General features: G+C 40.4%; 1 protein-coding gene across 1 annotated transcript in view; it reads left to right on the plus strand.

Moving 5' to 3' along the window:
* The window catches only part of LOC116876316 (S-adenosyl-L-methionine-dependent tRNA 4-demethylwyosine synthase TYW1-like), a 199,739-nt gene that overhangs the window by 82,164 nt on the left and 96,925 nt on the right, over positions 1-20,650 (plus strand). Inside the window, exon 11 of the mRNA XM_032872374.1 lies at positions 11,653-11,762. Within this exon, the coding sequence (XP_032728265.1) occupies positions 11,653-11,762 (110 nt within the window). The remainder of the gene's footprint in view (positions 1-11,652; positions 11,763-20,650) is intronic.

A 20,650-nucleotide genomic window follows, 5' to 3' on the forward strand; every position in this document is an offset into this window, starting at 1 on the left:
CAGATTTTTATGCTGCTCTGTGAATGACCATGAATGACCATAAATATTGACCTCAAGTATTGATTTTGGGGTTACAGATAAATTTTAGGAAGTAGGTAATTTTTACAAATATGGCATAAGCAAATAATGAGGATTGACTTTATTTTGAACAAATACCACCTTTGGTTCGACAGTGTTCAAAAACTTTGCTCATACAAATCTTCATTCCTTCTCCTTTGTGTTGTCCCAGGTTACAGCTTTATGCATTATAGGCTTATTAACAGAGATTTATGATTATTGTTTTATACATTTATTTTTTAAATTGTATAGGAAAAAAGAGGTGCTAAAGTCCAAAAAGTTCAGTTATACAGACTTTTTTGTATTTGTAACAAGCTTTATGTTCTATATTTCTTTGTGTGGTGCAAGTCTATCTAGTGTCCCTTCCTTTCTGCTTAACAGGGCTGCTTTTAGCATTTCTCGTAGTGCAGTTCTGTTAGTGGTGGACTCCCTCAGCTTTGCTGCTTCTGGACATGCCTTGTATTTCCTTCAGCTTTGATGAATAGTTTTGCTAGATACGGAATTCTTGGTTGACATTGTTTTTCTTTTTAGCATTTTAAATATGTTATCTCACTACTTATTGACCTACATGGTTTCTGCTGAGAAATGGGCTGTTAATCTTACTGAGGATCCCTGGTATGTGATGAATTCTTCTCTTGCTTCCTTCAGGATTCTTGAAGGCTTTGTCTTTTAGCAGTTTAGTTATGATGTGTCTTGGTTTGGATCTCTTTGAATTTATTCTGCTTGAGTTCATTGAGCTTGCTGGATGTGTAAATTAATGTCTTTTATCTAATTTGGGAAGTTTTTAAAGTTTTTAACCATTATTTCTTCGTGTATTCTTTGTGCCCCTTTCTCTGTTTCCTCTTGGGACATCCATTAAACATATGTTGATATTCTTGGATGGTGTCGCACAGGTCCGTAAAGCCACATGCTCTTTTCCTTTTCCTGCTCCTCAGACTGGGTGATGGACACACCTTCAAGCTTACTGATTCTTCTCAAAGCCTGCTCAGTCTGCTGTTGCAACCCTCTGGTGACTTTTTCATTTCAGTTATTTTACTTTTTAGTTCTGAAATTTGGTTTCTTTTTTTTTTAATTGTTTTTATCTCTTAATTGACATTCTGTGTTTGTTCAGACATTTTACTTGGTTTCCTTCAGCTCTTTGACCATGTTTAAGACAGTCGACTTAGTCTTTTTCTAGCAATTTAAGCGTGATGTTTGTGCTTCTTCAGGGACAGTTTTTATTATTTTCTCCTGTGAATAGGCCATACTTTTCTTGCTTCTTCACATGCTTTGTGACGTTTTCTTGAGCACTGCACATCTTGGAGATTATGATGTGTTAACTCTGGAAATCAGGTTCTTCCCATTGTTCATGTTTGTTTTTGTTGCTTGCTCTGGGTTTTAGTTGTTTGTTTGCTCAATGAGTTTTCGAGACCATTTTCGTACAGACTCTGTACTCTCTTGGGTATTACCTGTGAAGCCTTTGTTTTAGCGGCCAGGGAATGTGTTGATGGAGATCTCCTTGAGCACCTGGAGTGAAAGAAAAAAAGAGGAATAAAAGCCCTTTCCCAGTCTTTGCAGACTGATTGTGTGTTGGGGGCATTCCTTCAAAACTTGGCCAGGCTGTTGCCAGCTCTGCCTTTGTCTTCACTTCCTATTTGTGCTGAGCTTGAAATCAGTTGTGGGTGAAAGTTTAGTGTCTTCTCAGGGCTTTTCTTAGCATAGATTCTGTCTGGGTGTGCAGTAGGCTTTCTTTATTCCCCGGGGTATGGGATGCTTTTCAGTGCTTTGACTCACCCGGCGCTCTTTCTCTGAGCATTTCTTTCCAGGCATTCAGCTAACTGTTGTTTTCTTGACCTGTAAGGCTTTGGTGTAGTCAGCAACAGGTTGTTTATTTATCTACTGAGATCTGTGTGGAGTTCCTTTTTTTAACACTGTGGCTACAGAGTTTTTTTGAATATAGATGGATGAATAGTATAATGAACAAAGCCAGTCGTGTTCCATTTGTCTACCCCGGTTCTCACTATTTTGATGCAGATGGCAGCCGTGATATTGTTCTGTCTGTATATACTTAAGTTGATAGATAATATTAAAAAAAGACCTTTTAAGAAAGAGTATAGCCATAATACCATCATCTCATATTAAATTTTCTTCATCTCCTATTAAAGGGAATGCATGTATTTTCTTTTCTAGTTATCCAGGGCTATAGGAAAAAACAAACAAGCAGACCTGAAAAATATCTCTTTGGACATCCTGTTAAATCAGTGGTTTTCAACTGGAGCAAAATTGCTATTTTTCACTCTGTGGGGAAACCTTGGCCATTTGACAATGTCTGGAAGCATTTTTGATTGTTAAAGCTGAGGGCGGTATTTCTGGCATCAAGTAGGCAGAGGTCAGCAGTGCTCTTAAACATCTTAGAATGCACAGGAAAACCTGTACAACAAAGAATTAGTCCAAAGTGTCAGTTGTGCGGCCACTGAAAAGTCCTGTGTGCAGTGGGCCAGAGGGACTTTTCCAGTCAGAAGGACTGCGGCGATGTGATGTCGTTGGAATAAAATGATGCAGCACATCTCCTTTTTAGTTGTAGAGTCTGTGCTTATGAAACTTAAAATATTGTAGGATGAACATTTGCCAAAGAAAAGCCGTGGGAGCATGCGGACTGACATATCGGATCACATAGTACTTAGCTCGTAGGAGAAGGAATCAGGGGCTTTGTGTCCCAGTCCTCGCTGCATCACATTTTACAGTCTCTTCTAAACTGTCCCTAAGATTCTTGACATGAGTAATTGTGTGTGTGTTTGCTTTTGTTTCTATTTTTTTTGAAGGCCAAGATTCAAAAGAAATAATGGGAATTAGTGGGTGGTACCTCTTCCTGCGTTACCTGTTTATAGCCAGTAGTGCAGTCCTTCAGTTTCTGAGGCACTAAGTTTACCCAGGTGTTAATTTTAATTTTAATTTTTTGAAAATTTATTTATTTATTTGAGAGAGAGAGAGAGAGAGAGAGGGAATGAGCAGGAGGGGCAAAAGGGAGAGGGAGAGAAAAATCTCAAGCAGATTCTGTTGTGACCCAAGCCAAAACCAAGACTCAGACATTTAACTGACTGACCACCCAGGTAGCCCTACCCAGTTTTTAAAAAAGCAAATGATATACTTAATGAAGTCATTAATGAGATTTTAGAGAAAAGTAAGTGTAGAGATTTCACTAACCCTTGCTTCTGACAAAGAAGTACTAATACACTAACTTTAAGATTAGAATTCACCATCTGTCTCAGTTACAAATAATTTAATGCACATGTTAGAAAAGGCCTAGAGAAATAGACTTAGATGCTTATGTGAATGTTTTATTTATCTTTATTTCATTTTACAGGTTCTTAAAAATAGCCTCTGGTCCTCAGTTTCCTAACTGTAAAATAAAACAATAACACCTTCCTTTCAAGGTTGCTCTGAGGCTTAATTGCTTGGGGGAGATGATGCATGTGAAAGCTCTTCAAACTGCCATATGATGTGCAGATGTGAGTTTTCCCTAATGAATTTCTGTAGCTTTATTTGGATAATATGGGTAGCAGATGGTTATAGATAGATAAAATATTATTGCTCTATTAATTTTCTGGAGTTGTTGAGTGCTATGTGTATAGATAGCCCAGATTTACCAGTTTGTCTCTGTTTTCTGTTGATGTAAGTGAAAATTTTGTACTTTGAAATTTCAAATTCAGAGTTTTATGTGTCTTGAACAAATAACCTGATTACAAAACTGAGCAAAGGATCTGAACAGAGTTTTCCAGAGAAGATATACAGATGTCCAAGAAACACATGAGAAGGTAATAATAGTCCCAAGTTGGGAGGTGCCTGGGCGGCTCAATGGGTTAGAGCCTCTGTCTTCAGCTCAGGTCATGATCTCAGGGTCCTGGGATCGGGCCCTGCATCCAGCTCTCTGCTCAGCTTCCCCTTCCCCCTCTGCCTGACTCTGCCTACTTGTGCTCTCTCTCTCTGTGTCAAATAAATACATAAAATCTTTAAGAACAATAATAGTAGTCCCAAGTTGGAAATAAGTCAAATACTCACCAACTGATGAATGAATGAACAGAATATCCATCCAGTGGAATACTATTTGGAAATAAAAAGGAATGAAATACCAATGCATAGTATGACATGATGAACCTTGAAAACGGACCACTAAGTCAAAGAAGCCCATCACAAAAAACATGAATAGTATGGTCGTATTTCTTTAAAATACCTAGACTAGAGAAAGCTGTAGAGACAGGAAGTAGGTCGGTGGTTGCTTGGGGCCTGGGTGGATGTGTGGATTGAAAAGTGACAGCTGAGAGGAGCAGGATTTCTTTTGGGGAATGACAAAAATACTCTAACATTGACTCGTAGTGATGGATGCACAGCTCTGTGAATATACTGAAAGCTATTGGGTTGTACACTTTAAATGAAATTTTATGGTATATAAATTATATTTCAATAAGGCTGTTAAAAAAGTTTTGCTTGAGGGATACCTGGGTGGCTCAGTTGGTTAAACATCTGCCTTCAGCTCATGTCATGATTCCAGGGTCCTGGGATCGAGTCCCGCATCGGGCTACTTGCTCAGCGGGGAGCCTGCTTCCTCCCTCTGCCTCTGCCTGCTGCTGCCCCTGCTTGTGATCTCTCTCTCTGTCTCTCTCTCTCTCTCGCTGACAAGTTAATTAAAAAAAAAAGAAAGTGACATTTCCACTCATCATAGAAAGTTAAAAAAAAAGTTTTGCTTGAGTAGTAAACATGAGTTTTAAAAATATATTTTAAATGTAGTTTGAAAGGTCACCCTTGAATATAGTGAAAATGCAAAATGTATAATACCATGAAAATTGTCCTCTTTTCATTCTTGTCTTCTTGTCACTTAAGTTTTCAGAGATATGCCACACACCTGCGAATGGATTTGTGGGTGTGTACATGTCTTTGTTTACATGCACACACAAGTGGCAGGATGCTTTACAGTATTCTGTGTCTTGCTTTTTTTGCTCCCACTTTGAGAGATTTATTCATATCAAAGTGCAAGTGGATTCAGAACCAGCTCTTAATCTGCCAAATTAAATCACTGTTTGGAAAGCAGAAAAGAAATATGTTTAAAGGGCCTTTGTCTTTAAAGTAATTACTAAGGTCTCTGTCTTCCACAAAAATTTCCTCCTTCTTTGTATGTAATAGGATTGTCTTGTAATTTTGCTTCAAAGTAGTATTTTATCATTATTATTGTTGTGGTAAGAACACCTAACATGAGATCTGCTCTCGTCACAGAATTTTAAGTGTACAATACAGTATGGTTCATTGTAATATGGTCTAACAGCTCTCTAGAACTTGAATCTAATGTAACTGAAACTTTGTATTTGTTAAATAGCAATGTCCCATTTGCGCCTCCTGTAGCCCCTGCAGCCACCATCTTGCTGTCTGCCTCTGTGTGTTTGACTCTTCTGTAGACTCCGTCTAGGTGGTATCATGCGGTGTTTGTCCTCCTGTGGCTAGCTTATTTCGTTTTAGCATGATGTCCCCAGGTTAATCCATATGTCGCATACGTAGGGCAGGATTTCCTTCTTTTTTAAGGCGGAATAGTATTCCATTGCATATACGTACCGCATTTTCTTTATTCACACATCTACTGCAATTAACATGGGAGTGGACGTCTCTTTTTGAGATTATGTTTTTAAGTCTTCTGTAGAAAGACACAGAAGTGGGATTGCTGTATCATGTGGTTTTCTCTTTTTAATTATTTTTAGAAACTTACAGATGGCTTTCCATAGTGGTAACACCATTTTTCATTTCTAATAATGCATAAGGATTCTAATTTCTCCATATGCTTGCCAACGTGTATTATTTTATTTTTATTATTTTTTCTCATAATGGCCCTAGCAGTGGGTGTGAGATAATATCTTACTGTGCTTTTGCTTTGTATTTCCCTGGTGATTCATGATACTGAGCATCTTTTGATACACCTGTTGGTCATTTGTAGGTCTTCTGTGGAGAAATGTCAAGTCCTTTGGCCATTTAAAAATTGAGTTATTATTAATATTATTTGCTGTTGAGTTAACAGGATCCTATGTATATTTTGGATATTAACCCCTTATCTAGTTTGTAAGTATCTTCACCTTTCACAGGTTACCTTTTCACTCTGTTGTTCTTTTTATTTTTTTGATCTGGATATGCTTTGTTGTTTGTTTTAAGGCAGATGAACTTAAATTGTTCCCCTTAATTTTTTGATGCCCTCTTTTTGCTCTGGTAGAAGATAAACAGCAAATAAACAGATCTGAAGAACAAAATCTTAAAGAACTGGTGATTAGGTGGTATTGTGTGTGGCAATATTATCAATCAGATATAATTGAAATTGGTAGAAGTTTTATCTAAAATTATATGTATAAGATCAAAAAAGGAGAGAGGGAATAAATAATATTAACTAATGAAAGATGATATTTGTAATTATAGATGTCTCAAGGATTTAATCTTTTAATTGGTTAATATTCATTAATTTATTAACTAATCAATATTTGAAAATTTGTAAAAATAAAATTCCTTGTAAATTTATTTATTTTAATACATCTATGGAGTTTATTCAGATTTTACCAGTTTTAAATGCACTCATTTGTGTGATGGGTGTATGTGTGTAGTTCTATACAATTGTATCATCTGTTTAGAATTGCATATCTAAAACCACAATCAAAATACAGACCTTTTCCTTTTTGTTACCTCTTGATAGCTACACCTACTCTTTTGTCCTCCCAGCTCCTAATCCCTGGAAATCATTAGCCTGTTCCCATTTTCTAAATTCCTTGTAAATTTAGATTTTCAAAAGTAATTCAAGAAGAATGTCATTTTGAGTACTTCTGTAATCACTATAGTAATGGAATCAGTAGTTACAAACCATTATCAGAAAGAAACCAGAGGTAGATGGTTTTATAAGTAAGTTCTAGCAAACATTCAAGGAAAAGGAGTTCTCCAGAAAGCAAAGGAAAAAGGAACACTTGTAAAATAATTTCAAGAAACTACTATAACCGTGATACCAGCCCAGAGAACAGCATGGAAAACAAAAATTGCAGTGCAGTTTCACTCATTAGTACTGGTGTAAAATCCTGAACAATACGTTAAAATACGGAGTCCGGGGCACCGGAGTGGCTCAGTTGGTTAAGTGTCTGACTCCTGATTTCAGCTCAGATCATGATGTCAGGGTGGTGAGATGGAGCCCTGTGTGGGGCTCCGTGCTGAGGTGGAGCCTCCTTAAGATTCTTTCTCTCCCTCTGCCTACACTGCAGGGCCCCCACTCCGGGCACTCTCCCCGTCCCTCCTAAAACAAAACAAACAAACAAAGAAACAAACAAAAAACCCAGAGCCCAGCATCGAAAAACAATGAAACAACGATGCATCAAAAAATGACAAAAGACCATAGTCAAGTTGGGTTTAATTTTTTTAAATATAATTTTTTTCTTTTTTAAAATTGAAGTATAATGAACGTATAGTATTGTATGAGTTTCATGTGTACAGTATAATGATTCAACAATTTTTTTTTTTTAGAGTGTGATCATGGGGGGAGGGGGCAGAGGGAGAAGGAGAGAGAGAATTTAAGCAGGCCACTATACCCAGCATGGAGCCTGTAGTGGGACTTGATCTCACAACCCTGAGATCATGACCTGAGCCCAAATCAAGAGTCAGAGGCTTAACCGACAGTCACCAGGTGCCCCAAGTGATTCAGCAACTTTATACATTACTCAGTGCTTGTCAAGATAAGTGTCTTTTTTTGTTATTGTAGCTGGCTGTGTAATTAGTACTCCACTGTACAAATGTTTTGCATTTTTATTACCTATTTTGGACACAACTTATATCAAGTTGTGAATCAGTATTGAGTATGAGTACTTCTTTCCTGTGTTTTCAACGGGGGTTAGTGTTGCAAGGGAAGAAAACCTTTCCTTATGCGACAGGTTGTGTGGAGAGTTCTGGTATACCCTTCATTCGCCTTCCTGTTATGTTAATATCTTCCTTGATGATGGGACAGTTATGATAACCAAGAAATTAACATTTCTTCTCAATTGCAACAGATAAAATACTATTAATGAAACTGGAGATGTTGAGATTTTGCCAGATTTGCCATTACTGTTCTTTCTAAACCGAGGATCCACTCTAGTACCCTACGTTGCTTCTAGTTGCTCTGTGTCTGTCTTCTCCCGCCTGTGACAGTCCCTTAGTTCTCCTTGTTTTCACGGTTTTGACACTTTTGAAAAATACTGATCAGGTATTTTGGAGAAGGTTCCTCAATTTGTATTTGATATATTTTCATTATATATTTGATATATTTTCAATATATCATTTCATTATCTATTTGATATTGTTTCATAATTAGAATGAGATTATGGGTATTTTGTGTGAAGCAGTAGTGTTCTCAGTACATCAGACCTTCCGGGGCGTGCACGCTGTCAGTTTGTCTTATTCCTGAGGACGTTCAAGGTAGGGACAGAAGTGGTTTGTTTTTGTTTTGTTTTCGTTCTAGCTTTTGGGTATCGGTTGTTCTAGCACCATTTCCCGAACGGATTATTCTTTCTCCCTTGAATGGCCTTTGCGCCTTTGTCAAAACTCAGTTGATAACATATGTTGGGTGCGTTTCTGGTTTCGTTTGTCTTGTTGATCTGTGAGTCTCTCTTTGGCCAATACCACACATTCTTATGTGTAAAAAGACAGTTGATTTTTGTGTGTTGATCACATATCTTAGGCATTTGGTAGGCTCCCTTACTAGTTCTCATTAGTTCCAGTCTGTTTTTTGTAGATTCTTTGGAATTTTTATGTAGACAAACATGTCATTTGTGAAGAGAAAGTTTTATTCCCTTTTCTGGCTTCATTTCACTAACTAGGATTTACATGTTGTCTAGGAGTAGTAGAAAGGACGTTCTTACAATGTTTCAGATAATAAGAGGAAAATATTCATTCTTTCACCATTAAGTCCTGACATTAGCTGTGAGGTTTTTTTTTTTATCCCCTTCATAAAATTAAAGAAATTCCCTTTTATTTTTAATTTGCTGTAAGTTTTTGTCATGAATGGATGTTGAATTTTATTAGATGCTTCTATAGAGTGACTGATTTTTGCCTGCTGAGCCAACCTTGCTATTGCTGGGATAAATTACCTGGTTATGACACATTTTCCTTTTCATGTGTTCCTGCATTCAGTTTGCCTAGGGTCTTTATTTGTTTTACTTTTTTTAGGTTTTTGTCTCTGTTCATGGAAGGTATAGGTCTGCAGTTTTCTTTATAACATCTTAATGTGGTTTTTGTATTTGAGTGATGCTGGTCCCATATAGTCAGGTCTAAGGGTGTGTGTGTGTGTGTGTGTGTGTGTGTGTGTGTTTTCAGATTTATTTATTTATTAGAGAGAGACAAAGAGAAAGGGAGTAGGGGAAGGAGCAAGAGAGACAATCCCCAAGCCAACTCCAGGCTGAGCATGGAGCCTGATGTGGGGCTTGATCTCACAACGCTGAGATCATGACCTGAGCCAAAACCAAGAGTCAGACACTTAACTGACAGAGCACCCAGGCACCCAGGCACCCCCATTATTTTTTCTTCAGGTCTTATGTTTTAACCTGATAATATCCTTTAACTGGTGTTGAAACTGATTCAATATGGTTCGATGAAATTTTACATTTGTTGTTTTCTAGTCTCTGTGTTGTTTCTCATTGTCCTGCCTGCTCTCTTGTAATTGAGTATTTTAAATGGTTTTATTTTATTCCCAGTCTTGACTTACTTTTTATAAACCTTTAAAGTATTTTAGAGATTCTCCTGGGGTTTACAGTGCACATCTTCAGTCAACCAGAGTCTACCTTCAGATGACACACCACGGCATGTGTAGTGTCAGGATTTTACAACAGTGTTTATTATTCCCCTCGACCATCTTTGGCTTTTGTTGGCATAACTTTTATGTAAGTTATGAACACACAATACATCATTACTCTTTTTTACTTACACTGTCAGTTATTTTTAGGGCAATTAAGGGTAAAAAAGGTAAATATTGTTTCCTTTTCCTCCCCCTTTCCCCAGTGCTCATTATTTCTTCGTACAGATTCAGGTTTCTGTCTACTGTATGTTTCTTTAGTCTGAGCAATTCCCTTTAACATCTCTTGTAATGTAGGTTGTTGAGAAGGAAGTCTCTTGGATTTTGTGTGCAGAATTTTCCGTTTCTGAAAGATACTCTCACTGGGTGTAGAATTCTGGTTGATGAGTTTTGTTTCCGTTAGGCACGCTTCTCAGATGTGTCGTTGCCATTTCAGCTGTTTTCTGATGAGTTGTCACATGTAATTTTTAATCTCCGTTCTCATGTAATGTGTCTTTTTTCCCTCTAACTCAAAGATTTTCTCAATATCTTTTGTTTTCATCATTTGGATATGGTATTTTTAGGTTGTTTTTTATTTTTAAAATGTCCTGGTGGTTCTGTGAGCTTCTTGGATCTGTGGTGGTTTTTCATTATGTGTGAAAAACTGTTAGTGATTATTTTTCGACTATTTTTTCTGCTTCTTTATCTCTGCTTTCCTTCTGGGATTCCAAGTATGTGCATCTTGGGCCTATTCTTGTTGTCCCCCAGCTCTTGGACGCTGTGTCACTTTTTTCCCTTAAGGGAAAGAAAGAAAGAAAACTTTGTTAAGAAAGAAAACTTTGTGTTTTTGTTGGCTGATTTGCACCAGTCTCCAAGTTTGTTTTTTTTTTTTTTTACTCTTTGTCCTCAGCTGTTACAGCTGTTACTGTTACGTCACTGCTGAACCTGTCAGAAGCCCGTTTTTTCATATTTAACATTTTCTTTGTTACAATTTCCATCTCTGCTGAATTTACGTATCTCATCTTCCATGTTACCCACCTTTTCCATTAGGGCTTTTAACATAGTAATGATTGTTGTAAAAATTCCCCGTCACATACTTCAAGCACTTGTGTCAGGAGTTTGGTTCTGCTGACTGCTTTGTTGGAAATGTGTTGTTTTTCTGTGCCTCCTATTTTTTGTTGTTTAAAGTCAGACTTCTTATCTATTACGTTAGAGACTGAGGTGTGCGGCGTTTCTGTGTTTGGAAATCAGTTCACCTTTCCCTTCTGCTTGGCCTTTCTCTTTGGAGTTGAGGTTCATCGAGTCTGGAGCTGGGCTCCAGTTGAGACTTGCTGTTTCTGTGCTAACCTCGTTCTACCACTGGCTTTAACATCCCCTTACGCAATGCTGGACGTGTGGCCTGGGGGCTGCTGTGACAGTTTTCTCCTCATGCCTCATCCATCCTAAGCTTTAGGTGTTCAGCTAGGCTGCCTCTCAGAGGGTCAATTACTGTGGTTTTGGACCTCTTCCAGGAATATTCTGTTAGCATTTAATGGATGCTTGTTAGCCTGGTGGCTGGTGACTGAGAGGAAAGGTCGTGCATTTCTGACTGTCCTGTTAAACCTCAGTCTCAGCCAGGCACTCCTCCAACTAACCTTCTCTGCTAGAGCTCATGAGCTAAGCCAGAAAACACTGCTCTAAATAGCTAAACTCTTAGGGGGAAACCAACCCTGATGTTATGACTTTATGGTTTCACTGCTACCACATAGTAGATGACGCGCTGAGATGTCACTCCAGAGTCCTTTAGAACTCTTGCCTCCTCTTCTCAGGCACCACACCAATCCAGTGGGCACCGAGTGGCGGTGGAAGATGGACCAGCCTGAAATGATCCTAAAGGAAGCCATTGAAAACCATCAGAGCATGATTAAGCAGTTTAAAGGTATTTATCTGCCCTCTACAAAGGAATGCTAATTAATGTGACTTAAATTGGCTGAGGAGTTGCCTCTTTGACAGGATTTTGTTCCCACTGGCAAATTTTCATATAGGGAAGTGAAAACTTCGTAGAAATATTACATGCATTTTGGCTTTTTTGGTTTTTACTGACAACTTTTATGTCCCATATGATGGAAGAACTAAAAAAGTTTCATTCAGAGCTTAACAATTTAGAATATTGCACACTTAGCCTGTAAGTTTTGCCTGGGAGCATATCATCATCCTTCCTAAAAATTCTTGATATTGTTCTATCTTGGTAAGCACAAAGCAGCTTAATGAATGGACAGAAAAGTTTAGATCATTGGAAAAATCTTAAATATTATCAGTAATGTAGTATTGGGAAAGCATTTTTGATTAAATGACTTGTAAAAAGGAAGGATTCTATTAATTTCATGTGATCCATAGTATTGTGAAAATTTTGCCACTCAGAATTTCTAGAATTTCCTGATTCAGTTCTGTTTTACATTAAAAGGTATATACTTTACTGGAGGTTACTAGTTCTCAGGCTTTAGTGAGCATCAGAATTATCTGGAAAGCTTGTTAAAACAGATTCCTGGCTTCCTTTTCCACGGATTGGTTCAGTAGGTCTGGAGGTGGGGCCCAAGGGTATGCATTTCTGAACCTTTGCAGGTGGTGTTGATGTTGTGGAACTGGAGACCCCGCTTTGAGGCCCATGGCTGCAGATAGATATGGTGGACTTAAAAAGCGTTGGCTTTCTAGAGTGATAGCTGCCTATGCTGAACTGAAATTTGTTAGGTTCCCTGAGAAATCCGTGTGTCTGTCTCCACCTACCACCTGGAAGTCCTTCTCTCCTCTATGTTCCCCTTCTTTCGCTATGCAACAGTAAAATGCAAATCTTAACCGAGGTTGTGTTGATAGAGACACTTTTGTGGTGCTAACTTCCTATGTGGGAGTCCTTATAAACCTCAGTAATTATCATTTTGAAGATCAGATGATTCTTTTATGTGAAGAAATTTGTCCGTTCACTCCTTCTTGAGATGAAAGCACTTCTGATAAGTTGTGTGTGTGTGTGTGTGTGTGCATGTGTGTGTTTAAATTTACAGGCCCCTCAGCCCGTGTCTTCAGGTCTCAGTAGACACTGGCTGGGTGGCCTATAAATTTGATTCAGTCGTAACACTCTGGAGGTAGCACCAGGCCGCACGGGGTGAGGGTTCAGGCCTGTAAGACTGCCCCACGTCAGACCCCGATCTCCAGTCCGGGTTGTTCCCTGCACTTCTGAGTGACTGGCTGTGAACGGCAGATTCCTGCTACCTCCTGTTCAGATATGATTAATTTACTGGAGCGGCTCATGGAAAGCAGAGAAACATTTATTTACACTTAGTGGACTCCCCAATTTCTTATAGAGGGTTTTACGGAGGATTCAGAGGGATGGCCAGAGGAAGCGGTAACGTAGGGGAAAGTCTGCAAGTGCAGGAGCTTCTGTCCCAGTGGACCTGGAGTGCATCACCCTCCTGGCACATGGAGGCACTCACCAGCCTGGAAGCTCAACTCTTACTGCTCACGAGTTTCTAGTGCAGCCTAATATGGAGCCCTTCTCCCCTTCCAGGAGCTCGGTGTCTGTGATTGAAGATTCCAGCCCTCTAATAGCTTGTCTCTCTGGGGACCAGCCCTGTCCTGAGGCCATTTAGGGGCCCTGAGTCACCTCATTAGCTCTGGTGTGCTCCACAGGGGCTCCTTCCGAATGACCAGAGACACCGCTTTCACTCAGGAGATCCCAAGGGTTTTAGGAGCATTGTGCCAGGAACCAGGGCTGAAGACCAAATATATAGCTTCTTATAGCTCTGTTATTTCCTACGAGAAATTGAGAAAGGTAATGCAAATGCTTGATCAGTAATGATTTATTAAGGATAATCAGTCAATAATTACACCTTTATTTTATTCTTCACGAGTTTTCTAAGGAATGTGGACCTGTGCATGTTCGTGTGTGTCTGTGTAAGTGCGGACTGACTTTTGTCCATCTGCAAAGATGCTGATAAACATTGAAATGTGAATCTTGACTTTTAGTCTCAAGCACTTTTTTTTTTTAAACAAATTGCTTTTCTCTTTTGTGGATAAAGCAGTGCCGCTTATCAGCGTTTAGGAAAATTACGTGAAGCTGATGAAGAACAAGTTCCCGTGCTCCGGTGTCTGACTAGCAGCACTCGTCGTTGATTTGGTCAATACTGACTATTGATCTTCAAACAAATCATGTGCCTTCTTAAAAAACTTAAAGGCAAAGTCTTGTTTTCTTTTGGATAATGTCTTGCTCAGAGTTCCCCGGAGAAACAGCAGAATGGGGTGCGTGCATGTGTGTGTGTGTGGAGATGGAGAGAGAGATGATTTGGGGGACAGGCTCACGTGATGATGTGGGTTTGGAGTAGACCAGTTGCTGGAGACTTAGGGAAGGGTTCAGCTCCAGAGTCATGTCTGCTGGCAGAATCCTTCCTTGCTCGGTCAAGGTCGCCTCTGTTTTATTAAAGCCTTCAGCCGATTGCATGAGAATCACCTGCCTTACAGAGGGCAATCTGCTTTCATTCAGCGTTCACTGATTTGAATGTTAATCATCCAAAAGACACCTTCTCAGAAATATCCAGAATATTGGACCAAATATCTGGGCATTGTGGTTCAGCCAAATTGACACATAAAATTAATTATCACAGATCTTAATATCAGAACCAGGCAAATGCCAGTAATTTATCTTCATATTCTAGTAAGTTTGTGTTGCTTTAGTGCTTAAGGAGCCCATTGTACCGTTTAGTGATGGGTCGAGATGTCTGACAATGCGCGATCCGCTGGCAGCTGGCGATCTCCCTGCGTGATTTGTGTCCCAGCAGTTTGTGTGGGGACGAAGCAGGCTGAGGAGGAGGCGTTCACTCTTGCATTCGGAGATGTCCTTGATGCAGGATGACAATTTGAGTTTTGGTAGTTATTTTTCTGACAGGAGCATTTTTGCAAATTCACTTTAAATGGAAATCAGTGATGAATAAATGATAGGGCTGACTTTAGTCATGTTAGTAGCGTGTGTTAGGTGAACTCAGGGAGCCCCAGTTCTTTGTTGTCTGCCTCGCCTGTTTGAAGGGCTGGTCCTGTGCAGAAGGTGTATCTGATTGGCAACCTCGTACTTACTTTAGTCTGTAGGCATCTCACATGGTTTGTCGTTAGGTTCCCATGTGATAAGAAACAGAAGAGCTTTAAAAAATATATGTTGTCTTATAGGGGGAAGATAGATAAAGGATTGGAGAGAGGGAGAGAATAGAGCCTATCTGTGGACAAGTGAATCCTGAATTGGGGTTAAAATGCCTAAGGAGAGGGAATGACGCCCCCATGCAACAATGACTGTCAACTTCATTCTTTTTTTTTTTTTTTTTAAGATTTTATTTATTTATTTGACAGACAGAGATCACAAGTAGGCAGAGAGGCAGGCAGAGAGAGAGAGGGGGGGGGGAAACAGGCTCCCCGCCAAGCAGAGAGCCCGACTCGGGGTTTGATCCCAGGACCCTGGGATCATGACCTGAGCGGAAGGCAGAGGCTTTAACCCACTGAGCCACCCAGGTGCCCCTGTCAACTTCATTCTTAAAAAAAACTTTTCTAGAGTATTTACTTTGCCCTAGTAATTTCCCCAAAGGATTCTTTTTTCACGTCTTAATTACTTGACATAGTGTTAACCACGTCAGCACAACAACTATTCTTTTAATCAACAATAAATTTTTCGCAAGGGTTTTCAAGTTGGAACTGGTTGACCTTTGTACACCACCACTCGTCAAAGTGCCAGAGCAGTTCTTCTTTAAAGTAGTAGGAGTTGTAGAAAATGGGTTTCTGTTGGAAGGTGTGCTGGGTGTAGGCACGTGGGCATAAAGGAGCTCTCATTCATTGTAGTTTGTTTTCACGAAGGGTGAGAGCTCTCTTGGTCTTCAGTGTTTGGATCATGGTAACTCTTTGTTTTTTTTTTTTAAGATTTTATTTATTTATTTGACAGAGAGAAATCACAAGTAGGCAGAGAGAGAGAAGGGAAGCAGGCTCCCTGATGAGCAGAGAGCCCAGTGTGGGACTCTGATCCCAGGACCCTGAGATCATGACCTGAGCCGAAGGCAGAGGCTTAACCCATTGAGCCACCCAGGCGCCCCTTGTTAATGCTTTTTAAAATTTCATTCCAAGCTTAAACAAAACATTACTTTTTTGAAAATCTGTCTTGTTGCTATAATAATTATAGTAAACCTGGGTGTGATAGTATTAAAAGAGTATTAAAAGAGAAAAATCTCTAATTATTGAAGGATGAAATACATAATTTGTAAAAATTCAGAGCTCTTCTACAAAACTGGTGGTAGTCTGCAGCCCTCAACAAGCACGCGAATTGTTTTCTTTTAAAAAATACCACAGTGGGGGGCGCCTGGGTGGCTGAGTTGGTTGAGCAACTGCCTTCAGCTCAGGTCATGATCCCGGACTTCCAGGATCGAGTCCCACATCTGTTTATTTTATGGTAGACAGTCATCAGGCAATGAGATTTTGTAACTTTGCTCAGTCTTTATCAATGGTTCTAGTCTAAAGTTTTCTCTTTTTATGAACCTGAGTGCCTCCTGCATTAAGTGAAATCTCTGTGTTCTGTCTTTTCTTCATCCCTAGGGGATGGGGTATAAGTAAAACAGGTCCCGTCCTTTCCGAATGCTGAGCCGCTGAGCTCCTCCGTAGAGATGGGTCTGGAGACGTGGCTTAACTCGGGATAGAGTTCCCCACCGAGGCCCTGCAGGAAAGTTCCCCTTTCTCCGTACCACATTAGTTTCCCCATTAGAGCACCGGTGCTCTTACCTTGTGCCCTCTGGTGGCTTGAGAAAAGCAAAACAAAATGAGGAATGGAGTATTACTGGTTTCCTTGGTTACAATTTGGGTTGTACTTTCCTATAGGAGAAAAAAATTCAGTTTGCCTAGTTACCACTGAAATGGATTCATTAGTACTGTAGCTTAGGGTTATTGCTGATGAATTTGGTGTTGGGGTTTGAATGGTAACTCAGTCTCCATTTTAATGGTATTTTATCTGTGGGAATACAGATTTTAGGTTTAAACAGAAATGTTGTAGGAACATATAGGCAGTTTTCAGAGAATCAGAGCCAATTATTTCCTTCTTAGTTGGTTATATTTTGGATATCCTAAGTTCAGCGTCTCTTTAGAGGTTCAGCTTTAACTCATTCATAATTTCCCTTGCTCTGGCTTGGAATCCTTTGGTTTTCAGTGTGCTTTTCTACATTCTTTCTCCACGGGTCTGGTTCGGTCGTTTTATGGTTTTGTTTTTGTGGAGAGGAGACTTTGCCGTGGGTGTTGCTGCTTATCCCCTCAGAGTTTCAAGCTTTAGCGAAGGGGCCAGCCTTGAACAGATTTTGAAGATATTCTGATTTTTTTTTAAAATGTTTCCCTTTTGTGCTTGTTCTCAATTCTGAGGGCAATTATTGTCTCCTCAGTTACTTAATTGAATCATTAAAATAGCTTTCGCTCATGACCTTTATTAGCTTTCCCTTCAGACACATGCAGAATTAACTTTATATTGATTACAAGTGGGTCAGGGTTTCAGTGCCGCTCAGCATCTGTTCGGAACGCTGCCTGTCCCCCTAAACGCTCCCACAGCAGGGAGAAAGCGTTCCGGAGTGGAGCTCGGGAGGTTTCCTTCCGTCAGGCTCCCACCGGTTCAGCAGTCAAGTCCTTGTCAGGCACGTCCGCAGCGCTGAAGGTGTAGACATGTTTGCTCTGCTCTGTAGTTCAACTTAGACGTGAAGTGGTGGAGAATGAATGAATAAGGGTCTCCGACAGACGGTTTTCACAAACAGGGTATGCTGAAGTGCGTGTCCAGAAGAGACATGGGGGTGGTGAGGAAGAGAGCACCACCTGCCAACTGTTCCTGAAGGTGATTTATGAGAACCTCACGGTGGAAGTGACTCCATCAAAGACTTAGGTGGCGTTTACCCGGGAGGGTTCTAGGAAGATCTTTGGCCTGGGACTGAATTGTTTATGCAAAGAAAGAGAATATTTTATGTCTAATTGCCCCACACTTTAGAATTAGGCACGAATACCTTTGCTGAGCAATATATCGTGTTAATTTTGTGTTACTTGGTTTTCTTGCTGTGACAGAAGGATGACACTTCTGGCATCTTAAGTGTCTGCTTTGGCACCTTCGAGGGAGATAAAGTAGGCTTCCTAGTTAATCTGAGGACCGTAGTGTTTGTCCAGGATCAGGAAGCTGTTCAGGATAAGGGAAATGTCAGAAACTTGCTTAAGAAAAAAAAAATCAGAATAAGAAAGCAGAGTTTAGTTGTGAAGAAAGGCTTAGGGGAACATGAGAATGGAGAGAGAGAGAGTGAGTTTATGTGAGAGAGACGGACAGACAATCCCCATGTGAAAAATATTTCTTTAGCTTCATTACTGAAATGAAGTGTTTGCTGTTCCGTGGTCTCCCTTCCTGCTCCGGGGCTTTTTTCTATTAGAAATTTAGAGGATGTCTTGTTTTCTGACCTACTTCCTTGAGGACAGTGAAGGAACCAGGTGACTGAGTCCCTGAGGGCCTTGTTTTGGGAAAGATCACTATAATAGCCTCTGGCAGTGACCATGAAGTGGAAGCCTGCTGTTGTGAAGGAGAGACCCATGGGTTTACATACTCTTCTGAACACTTTACTTTTTGAGAAGATTAAGATCATTTTTAAATCCCAGAATCATTACTCTTTTAGGAGATTTACTTAGGGGACTTTTTTTGGTCTTGGTTTTTGTTTTTGTCGATGTCTAAATGGGCAGGTTGATTTTTTCGTTCAGGCGCTCAGAGACAGTGACAGCTGATCCTTTGCTTTTATGCTTTCCTCCTTCCCCAGCTGCTCCTCGGTCGTGTCCTCTGATGACCCCTCTTCCTTTCCCTAGACACGCGCGTCTTCTAGCTCCCAGTTCACTTCTCTGTCTGCGCTCACTGCCCTAGCTCAGACCCAGAATAGAAGTACCATCTGTTTGCCAGAATGTTTATTTCCATCCAGTCCATCCTTCCAGACTACAGACTTGAATGCTGGACGCTCTTTCACACATAGAGAACAGACACATCAAACTTCACCCGTCTACAATTGAACAGAGGTTGTTCCTGACTTGTGAAACCCGTTACTTAAAGACTTTGTCTCAGGTGGTGGCAGCTCTGTTGCTCTGGCCAAAAGCTTGTAGAAATCATTAATTACCTCTCCTCTCATATCCTTCCTCCAGTCCATTAGAAAGTCCTCCTGACTATAGCCCATTGGTCGATCTCTTCCTGCGGCCTCGGCTGTCACCATCGCAGTAGAAGCCACCATCATTTCTTGCTGAGGTTACACAATAGCCTTTTGCCAGAGGAGCCTCTTTGCCCCTTTGTCCTCAGCTTCGCTGCCAATCCGATCCAAACACGTGGAAGGAAATTTAGATCATGGCACCTTTCTCCAAACCCTGCAGTGCTCCCTGTGTTTCTCAGGTTGCTTGGACCAGCCTGCTCCCACCCCAGGGCCTTTGCTTTGCCATCCACTGCCGACACTGCTCTGTCCTTCCTTACTCTCTGGGCCTGAGCCTCATCTCTTCAGGTCAGATCTCAGCTTCCCGGGGAGCTTCTCCAGACTGCCCTGTCTTCAAGGCAGCTGCCTCTTCTTTGGGTCCTTGACCATCTTCACCCTGCTCCACCTTTCCTGTTCCACACGCTTCTCTCTTTCTAACATACTATCTACCATCCTGTATGGTAGCCAGTAGCCACATATGGCCCTTTGTATTTTAATTAGCAAAAATTAAATAACATAAAAAATCTTGTTCATCATCAGTCACACTGACCACATTTTAAGTGCTCAAGAGTCACCTGAGGGGGCGCCACCTTTGGCTCAGGTCATGGTCTCAGGGTCTTGGGATCGAGCTCCGCATCGGGCTCTCTGCTCAGCGGGGAGCCTGCTTCCCCCACCTCTCTGCCTGACTCTCTGACTACTTGTGATCTCTCTCCCTGTCAAATAAATAAATAAAATCTTAAAAAAAATAAGAGGCACGTGTGGCTGGCGGCTGCTGTGTTAGATTGTACAGAGAACATTTACAGCATCTCAGAACATATTACTGGACTACAGTGGTGTAGAATTTACAGATTTATTATGTTTGATGTTTACTTTCTTTCTCTCATAAGAATATAAACTTCATAAAGACAGAGGTTTTTTCTCTAAATAGAGAAATTACTTATAAAATAATTGACTGTAGAAAAGTTACCTAGAACACTAGTTGACCCATAGTAGGTGATCAATAAATGTATGTTGAGTTGAGTGGAATTACCATTTCATTTGAAATAAAGGATTGAATTTGTTTCATTCACCAAGTAATTATTAAAATAAAAATATTTTAATAATTTTGTTAAATGTAGCTGCCATTTTTGGAATGCTTATGTGCTGGGCCTGGTGCTGCCCTCGGGATTTATTTCATTGACTTCTTATAGAAGTTGGGTATGGGGGTGCCCGGGTGGTTGAGTTGGTTGGCGTCCAGCTCTTGATTTAGCTGAGGTCATGATCTCAGTGTATGAGATTGAGCCCTCTGTCGGGCTCTCCATTCAGTATGGGGTCTGCTTGAGATTCTCTCTCTCCCTCTTCCTTTGCCCTCCCCTTGCTTGTGTACTCTCCCTTTCTCTAAATAAACATGCATCTATTTTTAAAAAGGGGTGTGTGTGTGTGTGCAAAATTCCCAACTGCAGGTCAGGGAATGGGCATAGGGAGGTTGAATGGCTTGACCCAGGAACACAAAGCAGCGGAGTGGTGCGGCCAGAATTGAGACCTGCTGCACAGGATTCCCACGCTGAGGGCTTAGCCAGTGCTCCGTTATCCAGTTCCT

Source organism: Lontra canadensis, unplaced genomic scaffold (genome assembly GCF_010015895.1).
Source record: "Lontra canadensis isolate GAN:19392208 unplaced genomic scaffold, GSC_riverotter_1.0 scaffold45, whole genome shotgun sequence".
Lineage (NCBI taxonomy): Eukaryota > Metazoa > Chordata > Mammalia > Carnivora > Mustelidae > Lontra > Lontra canadensis.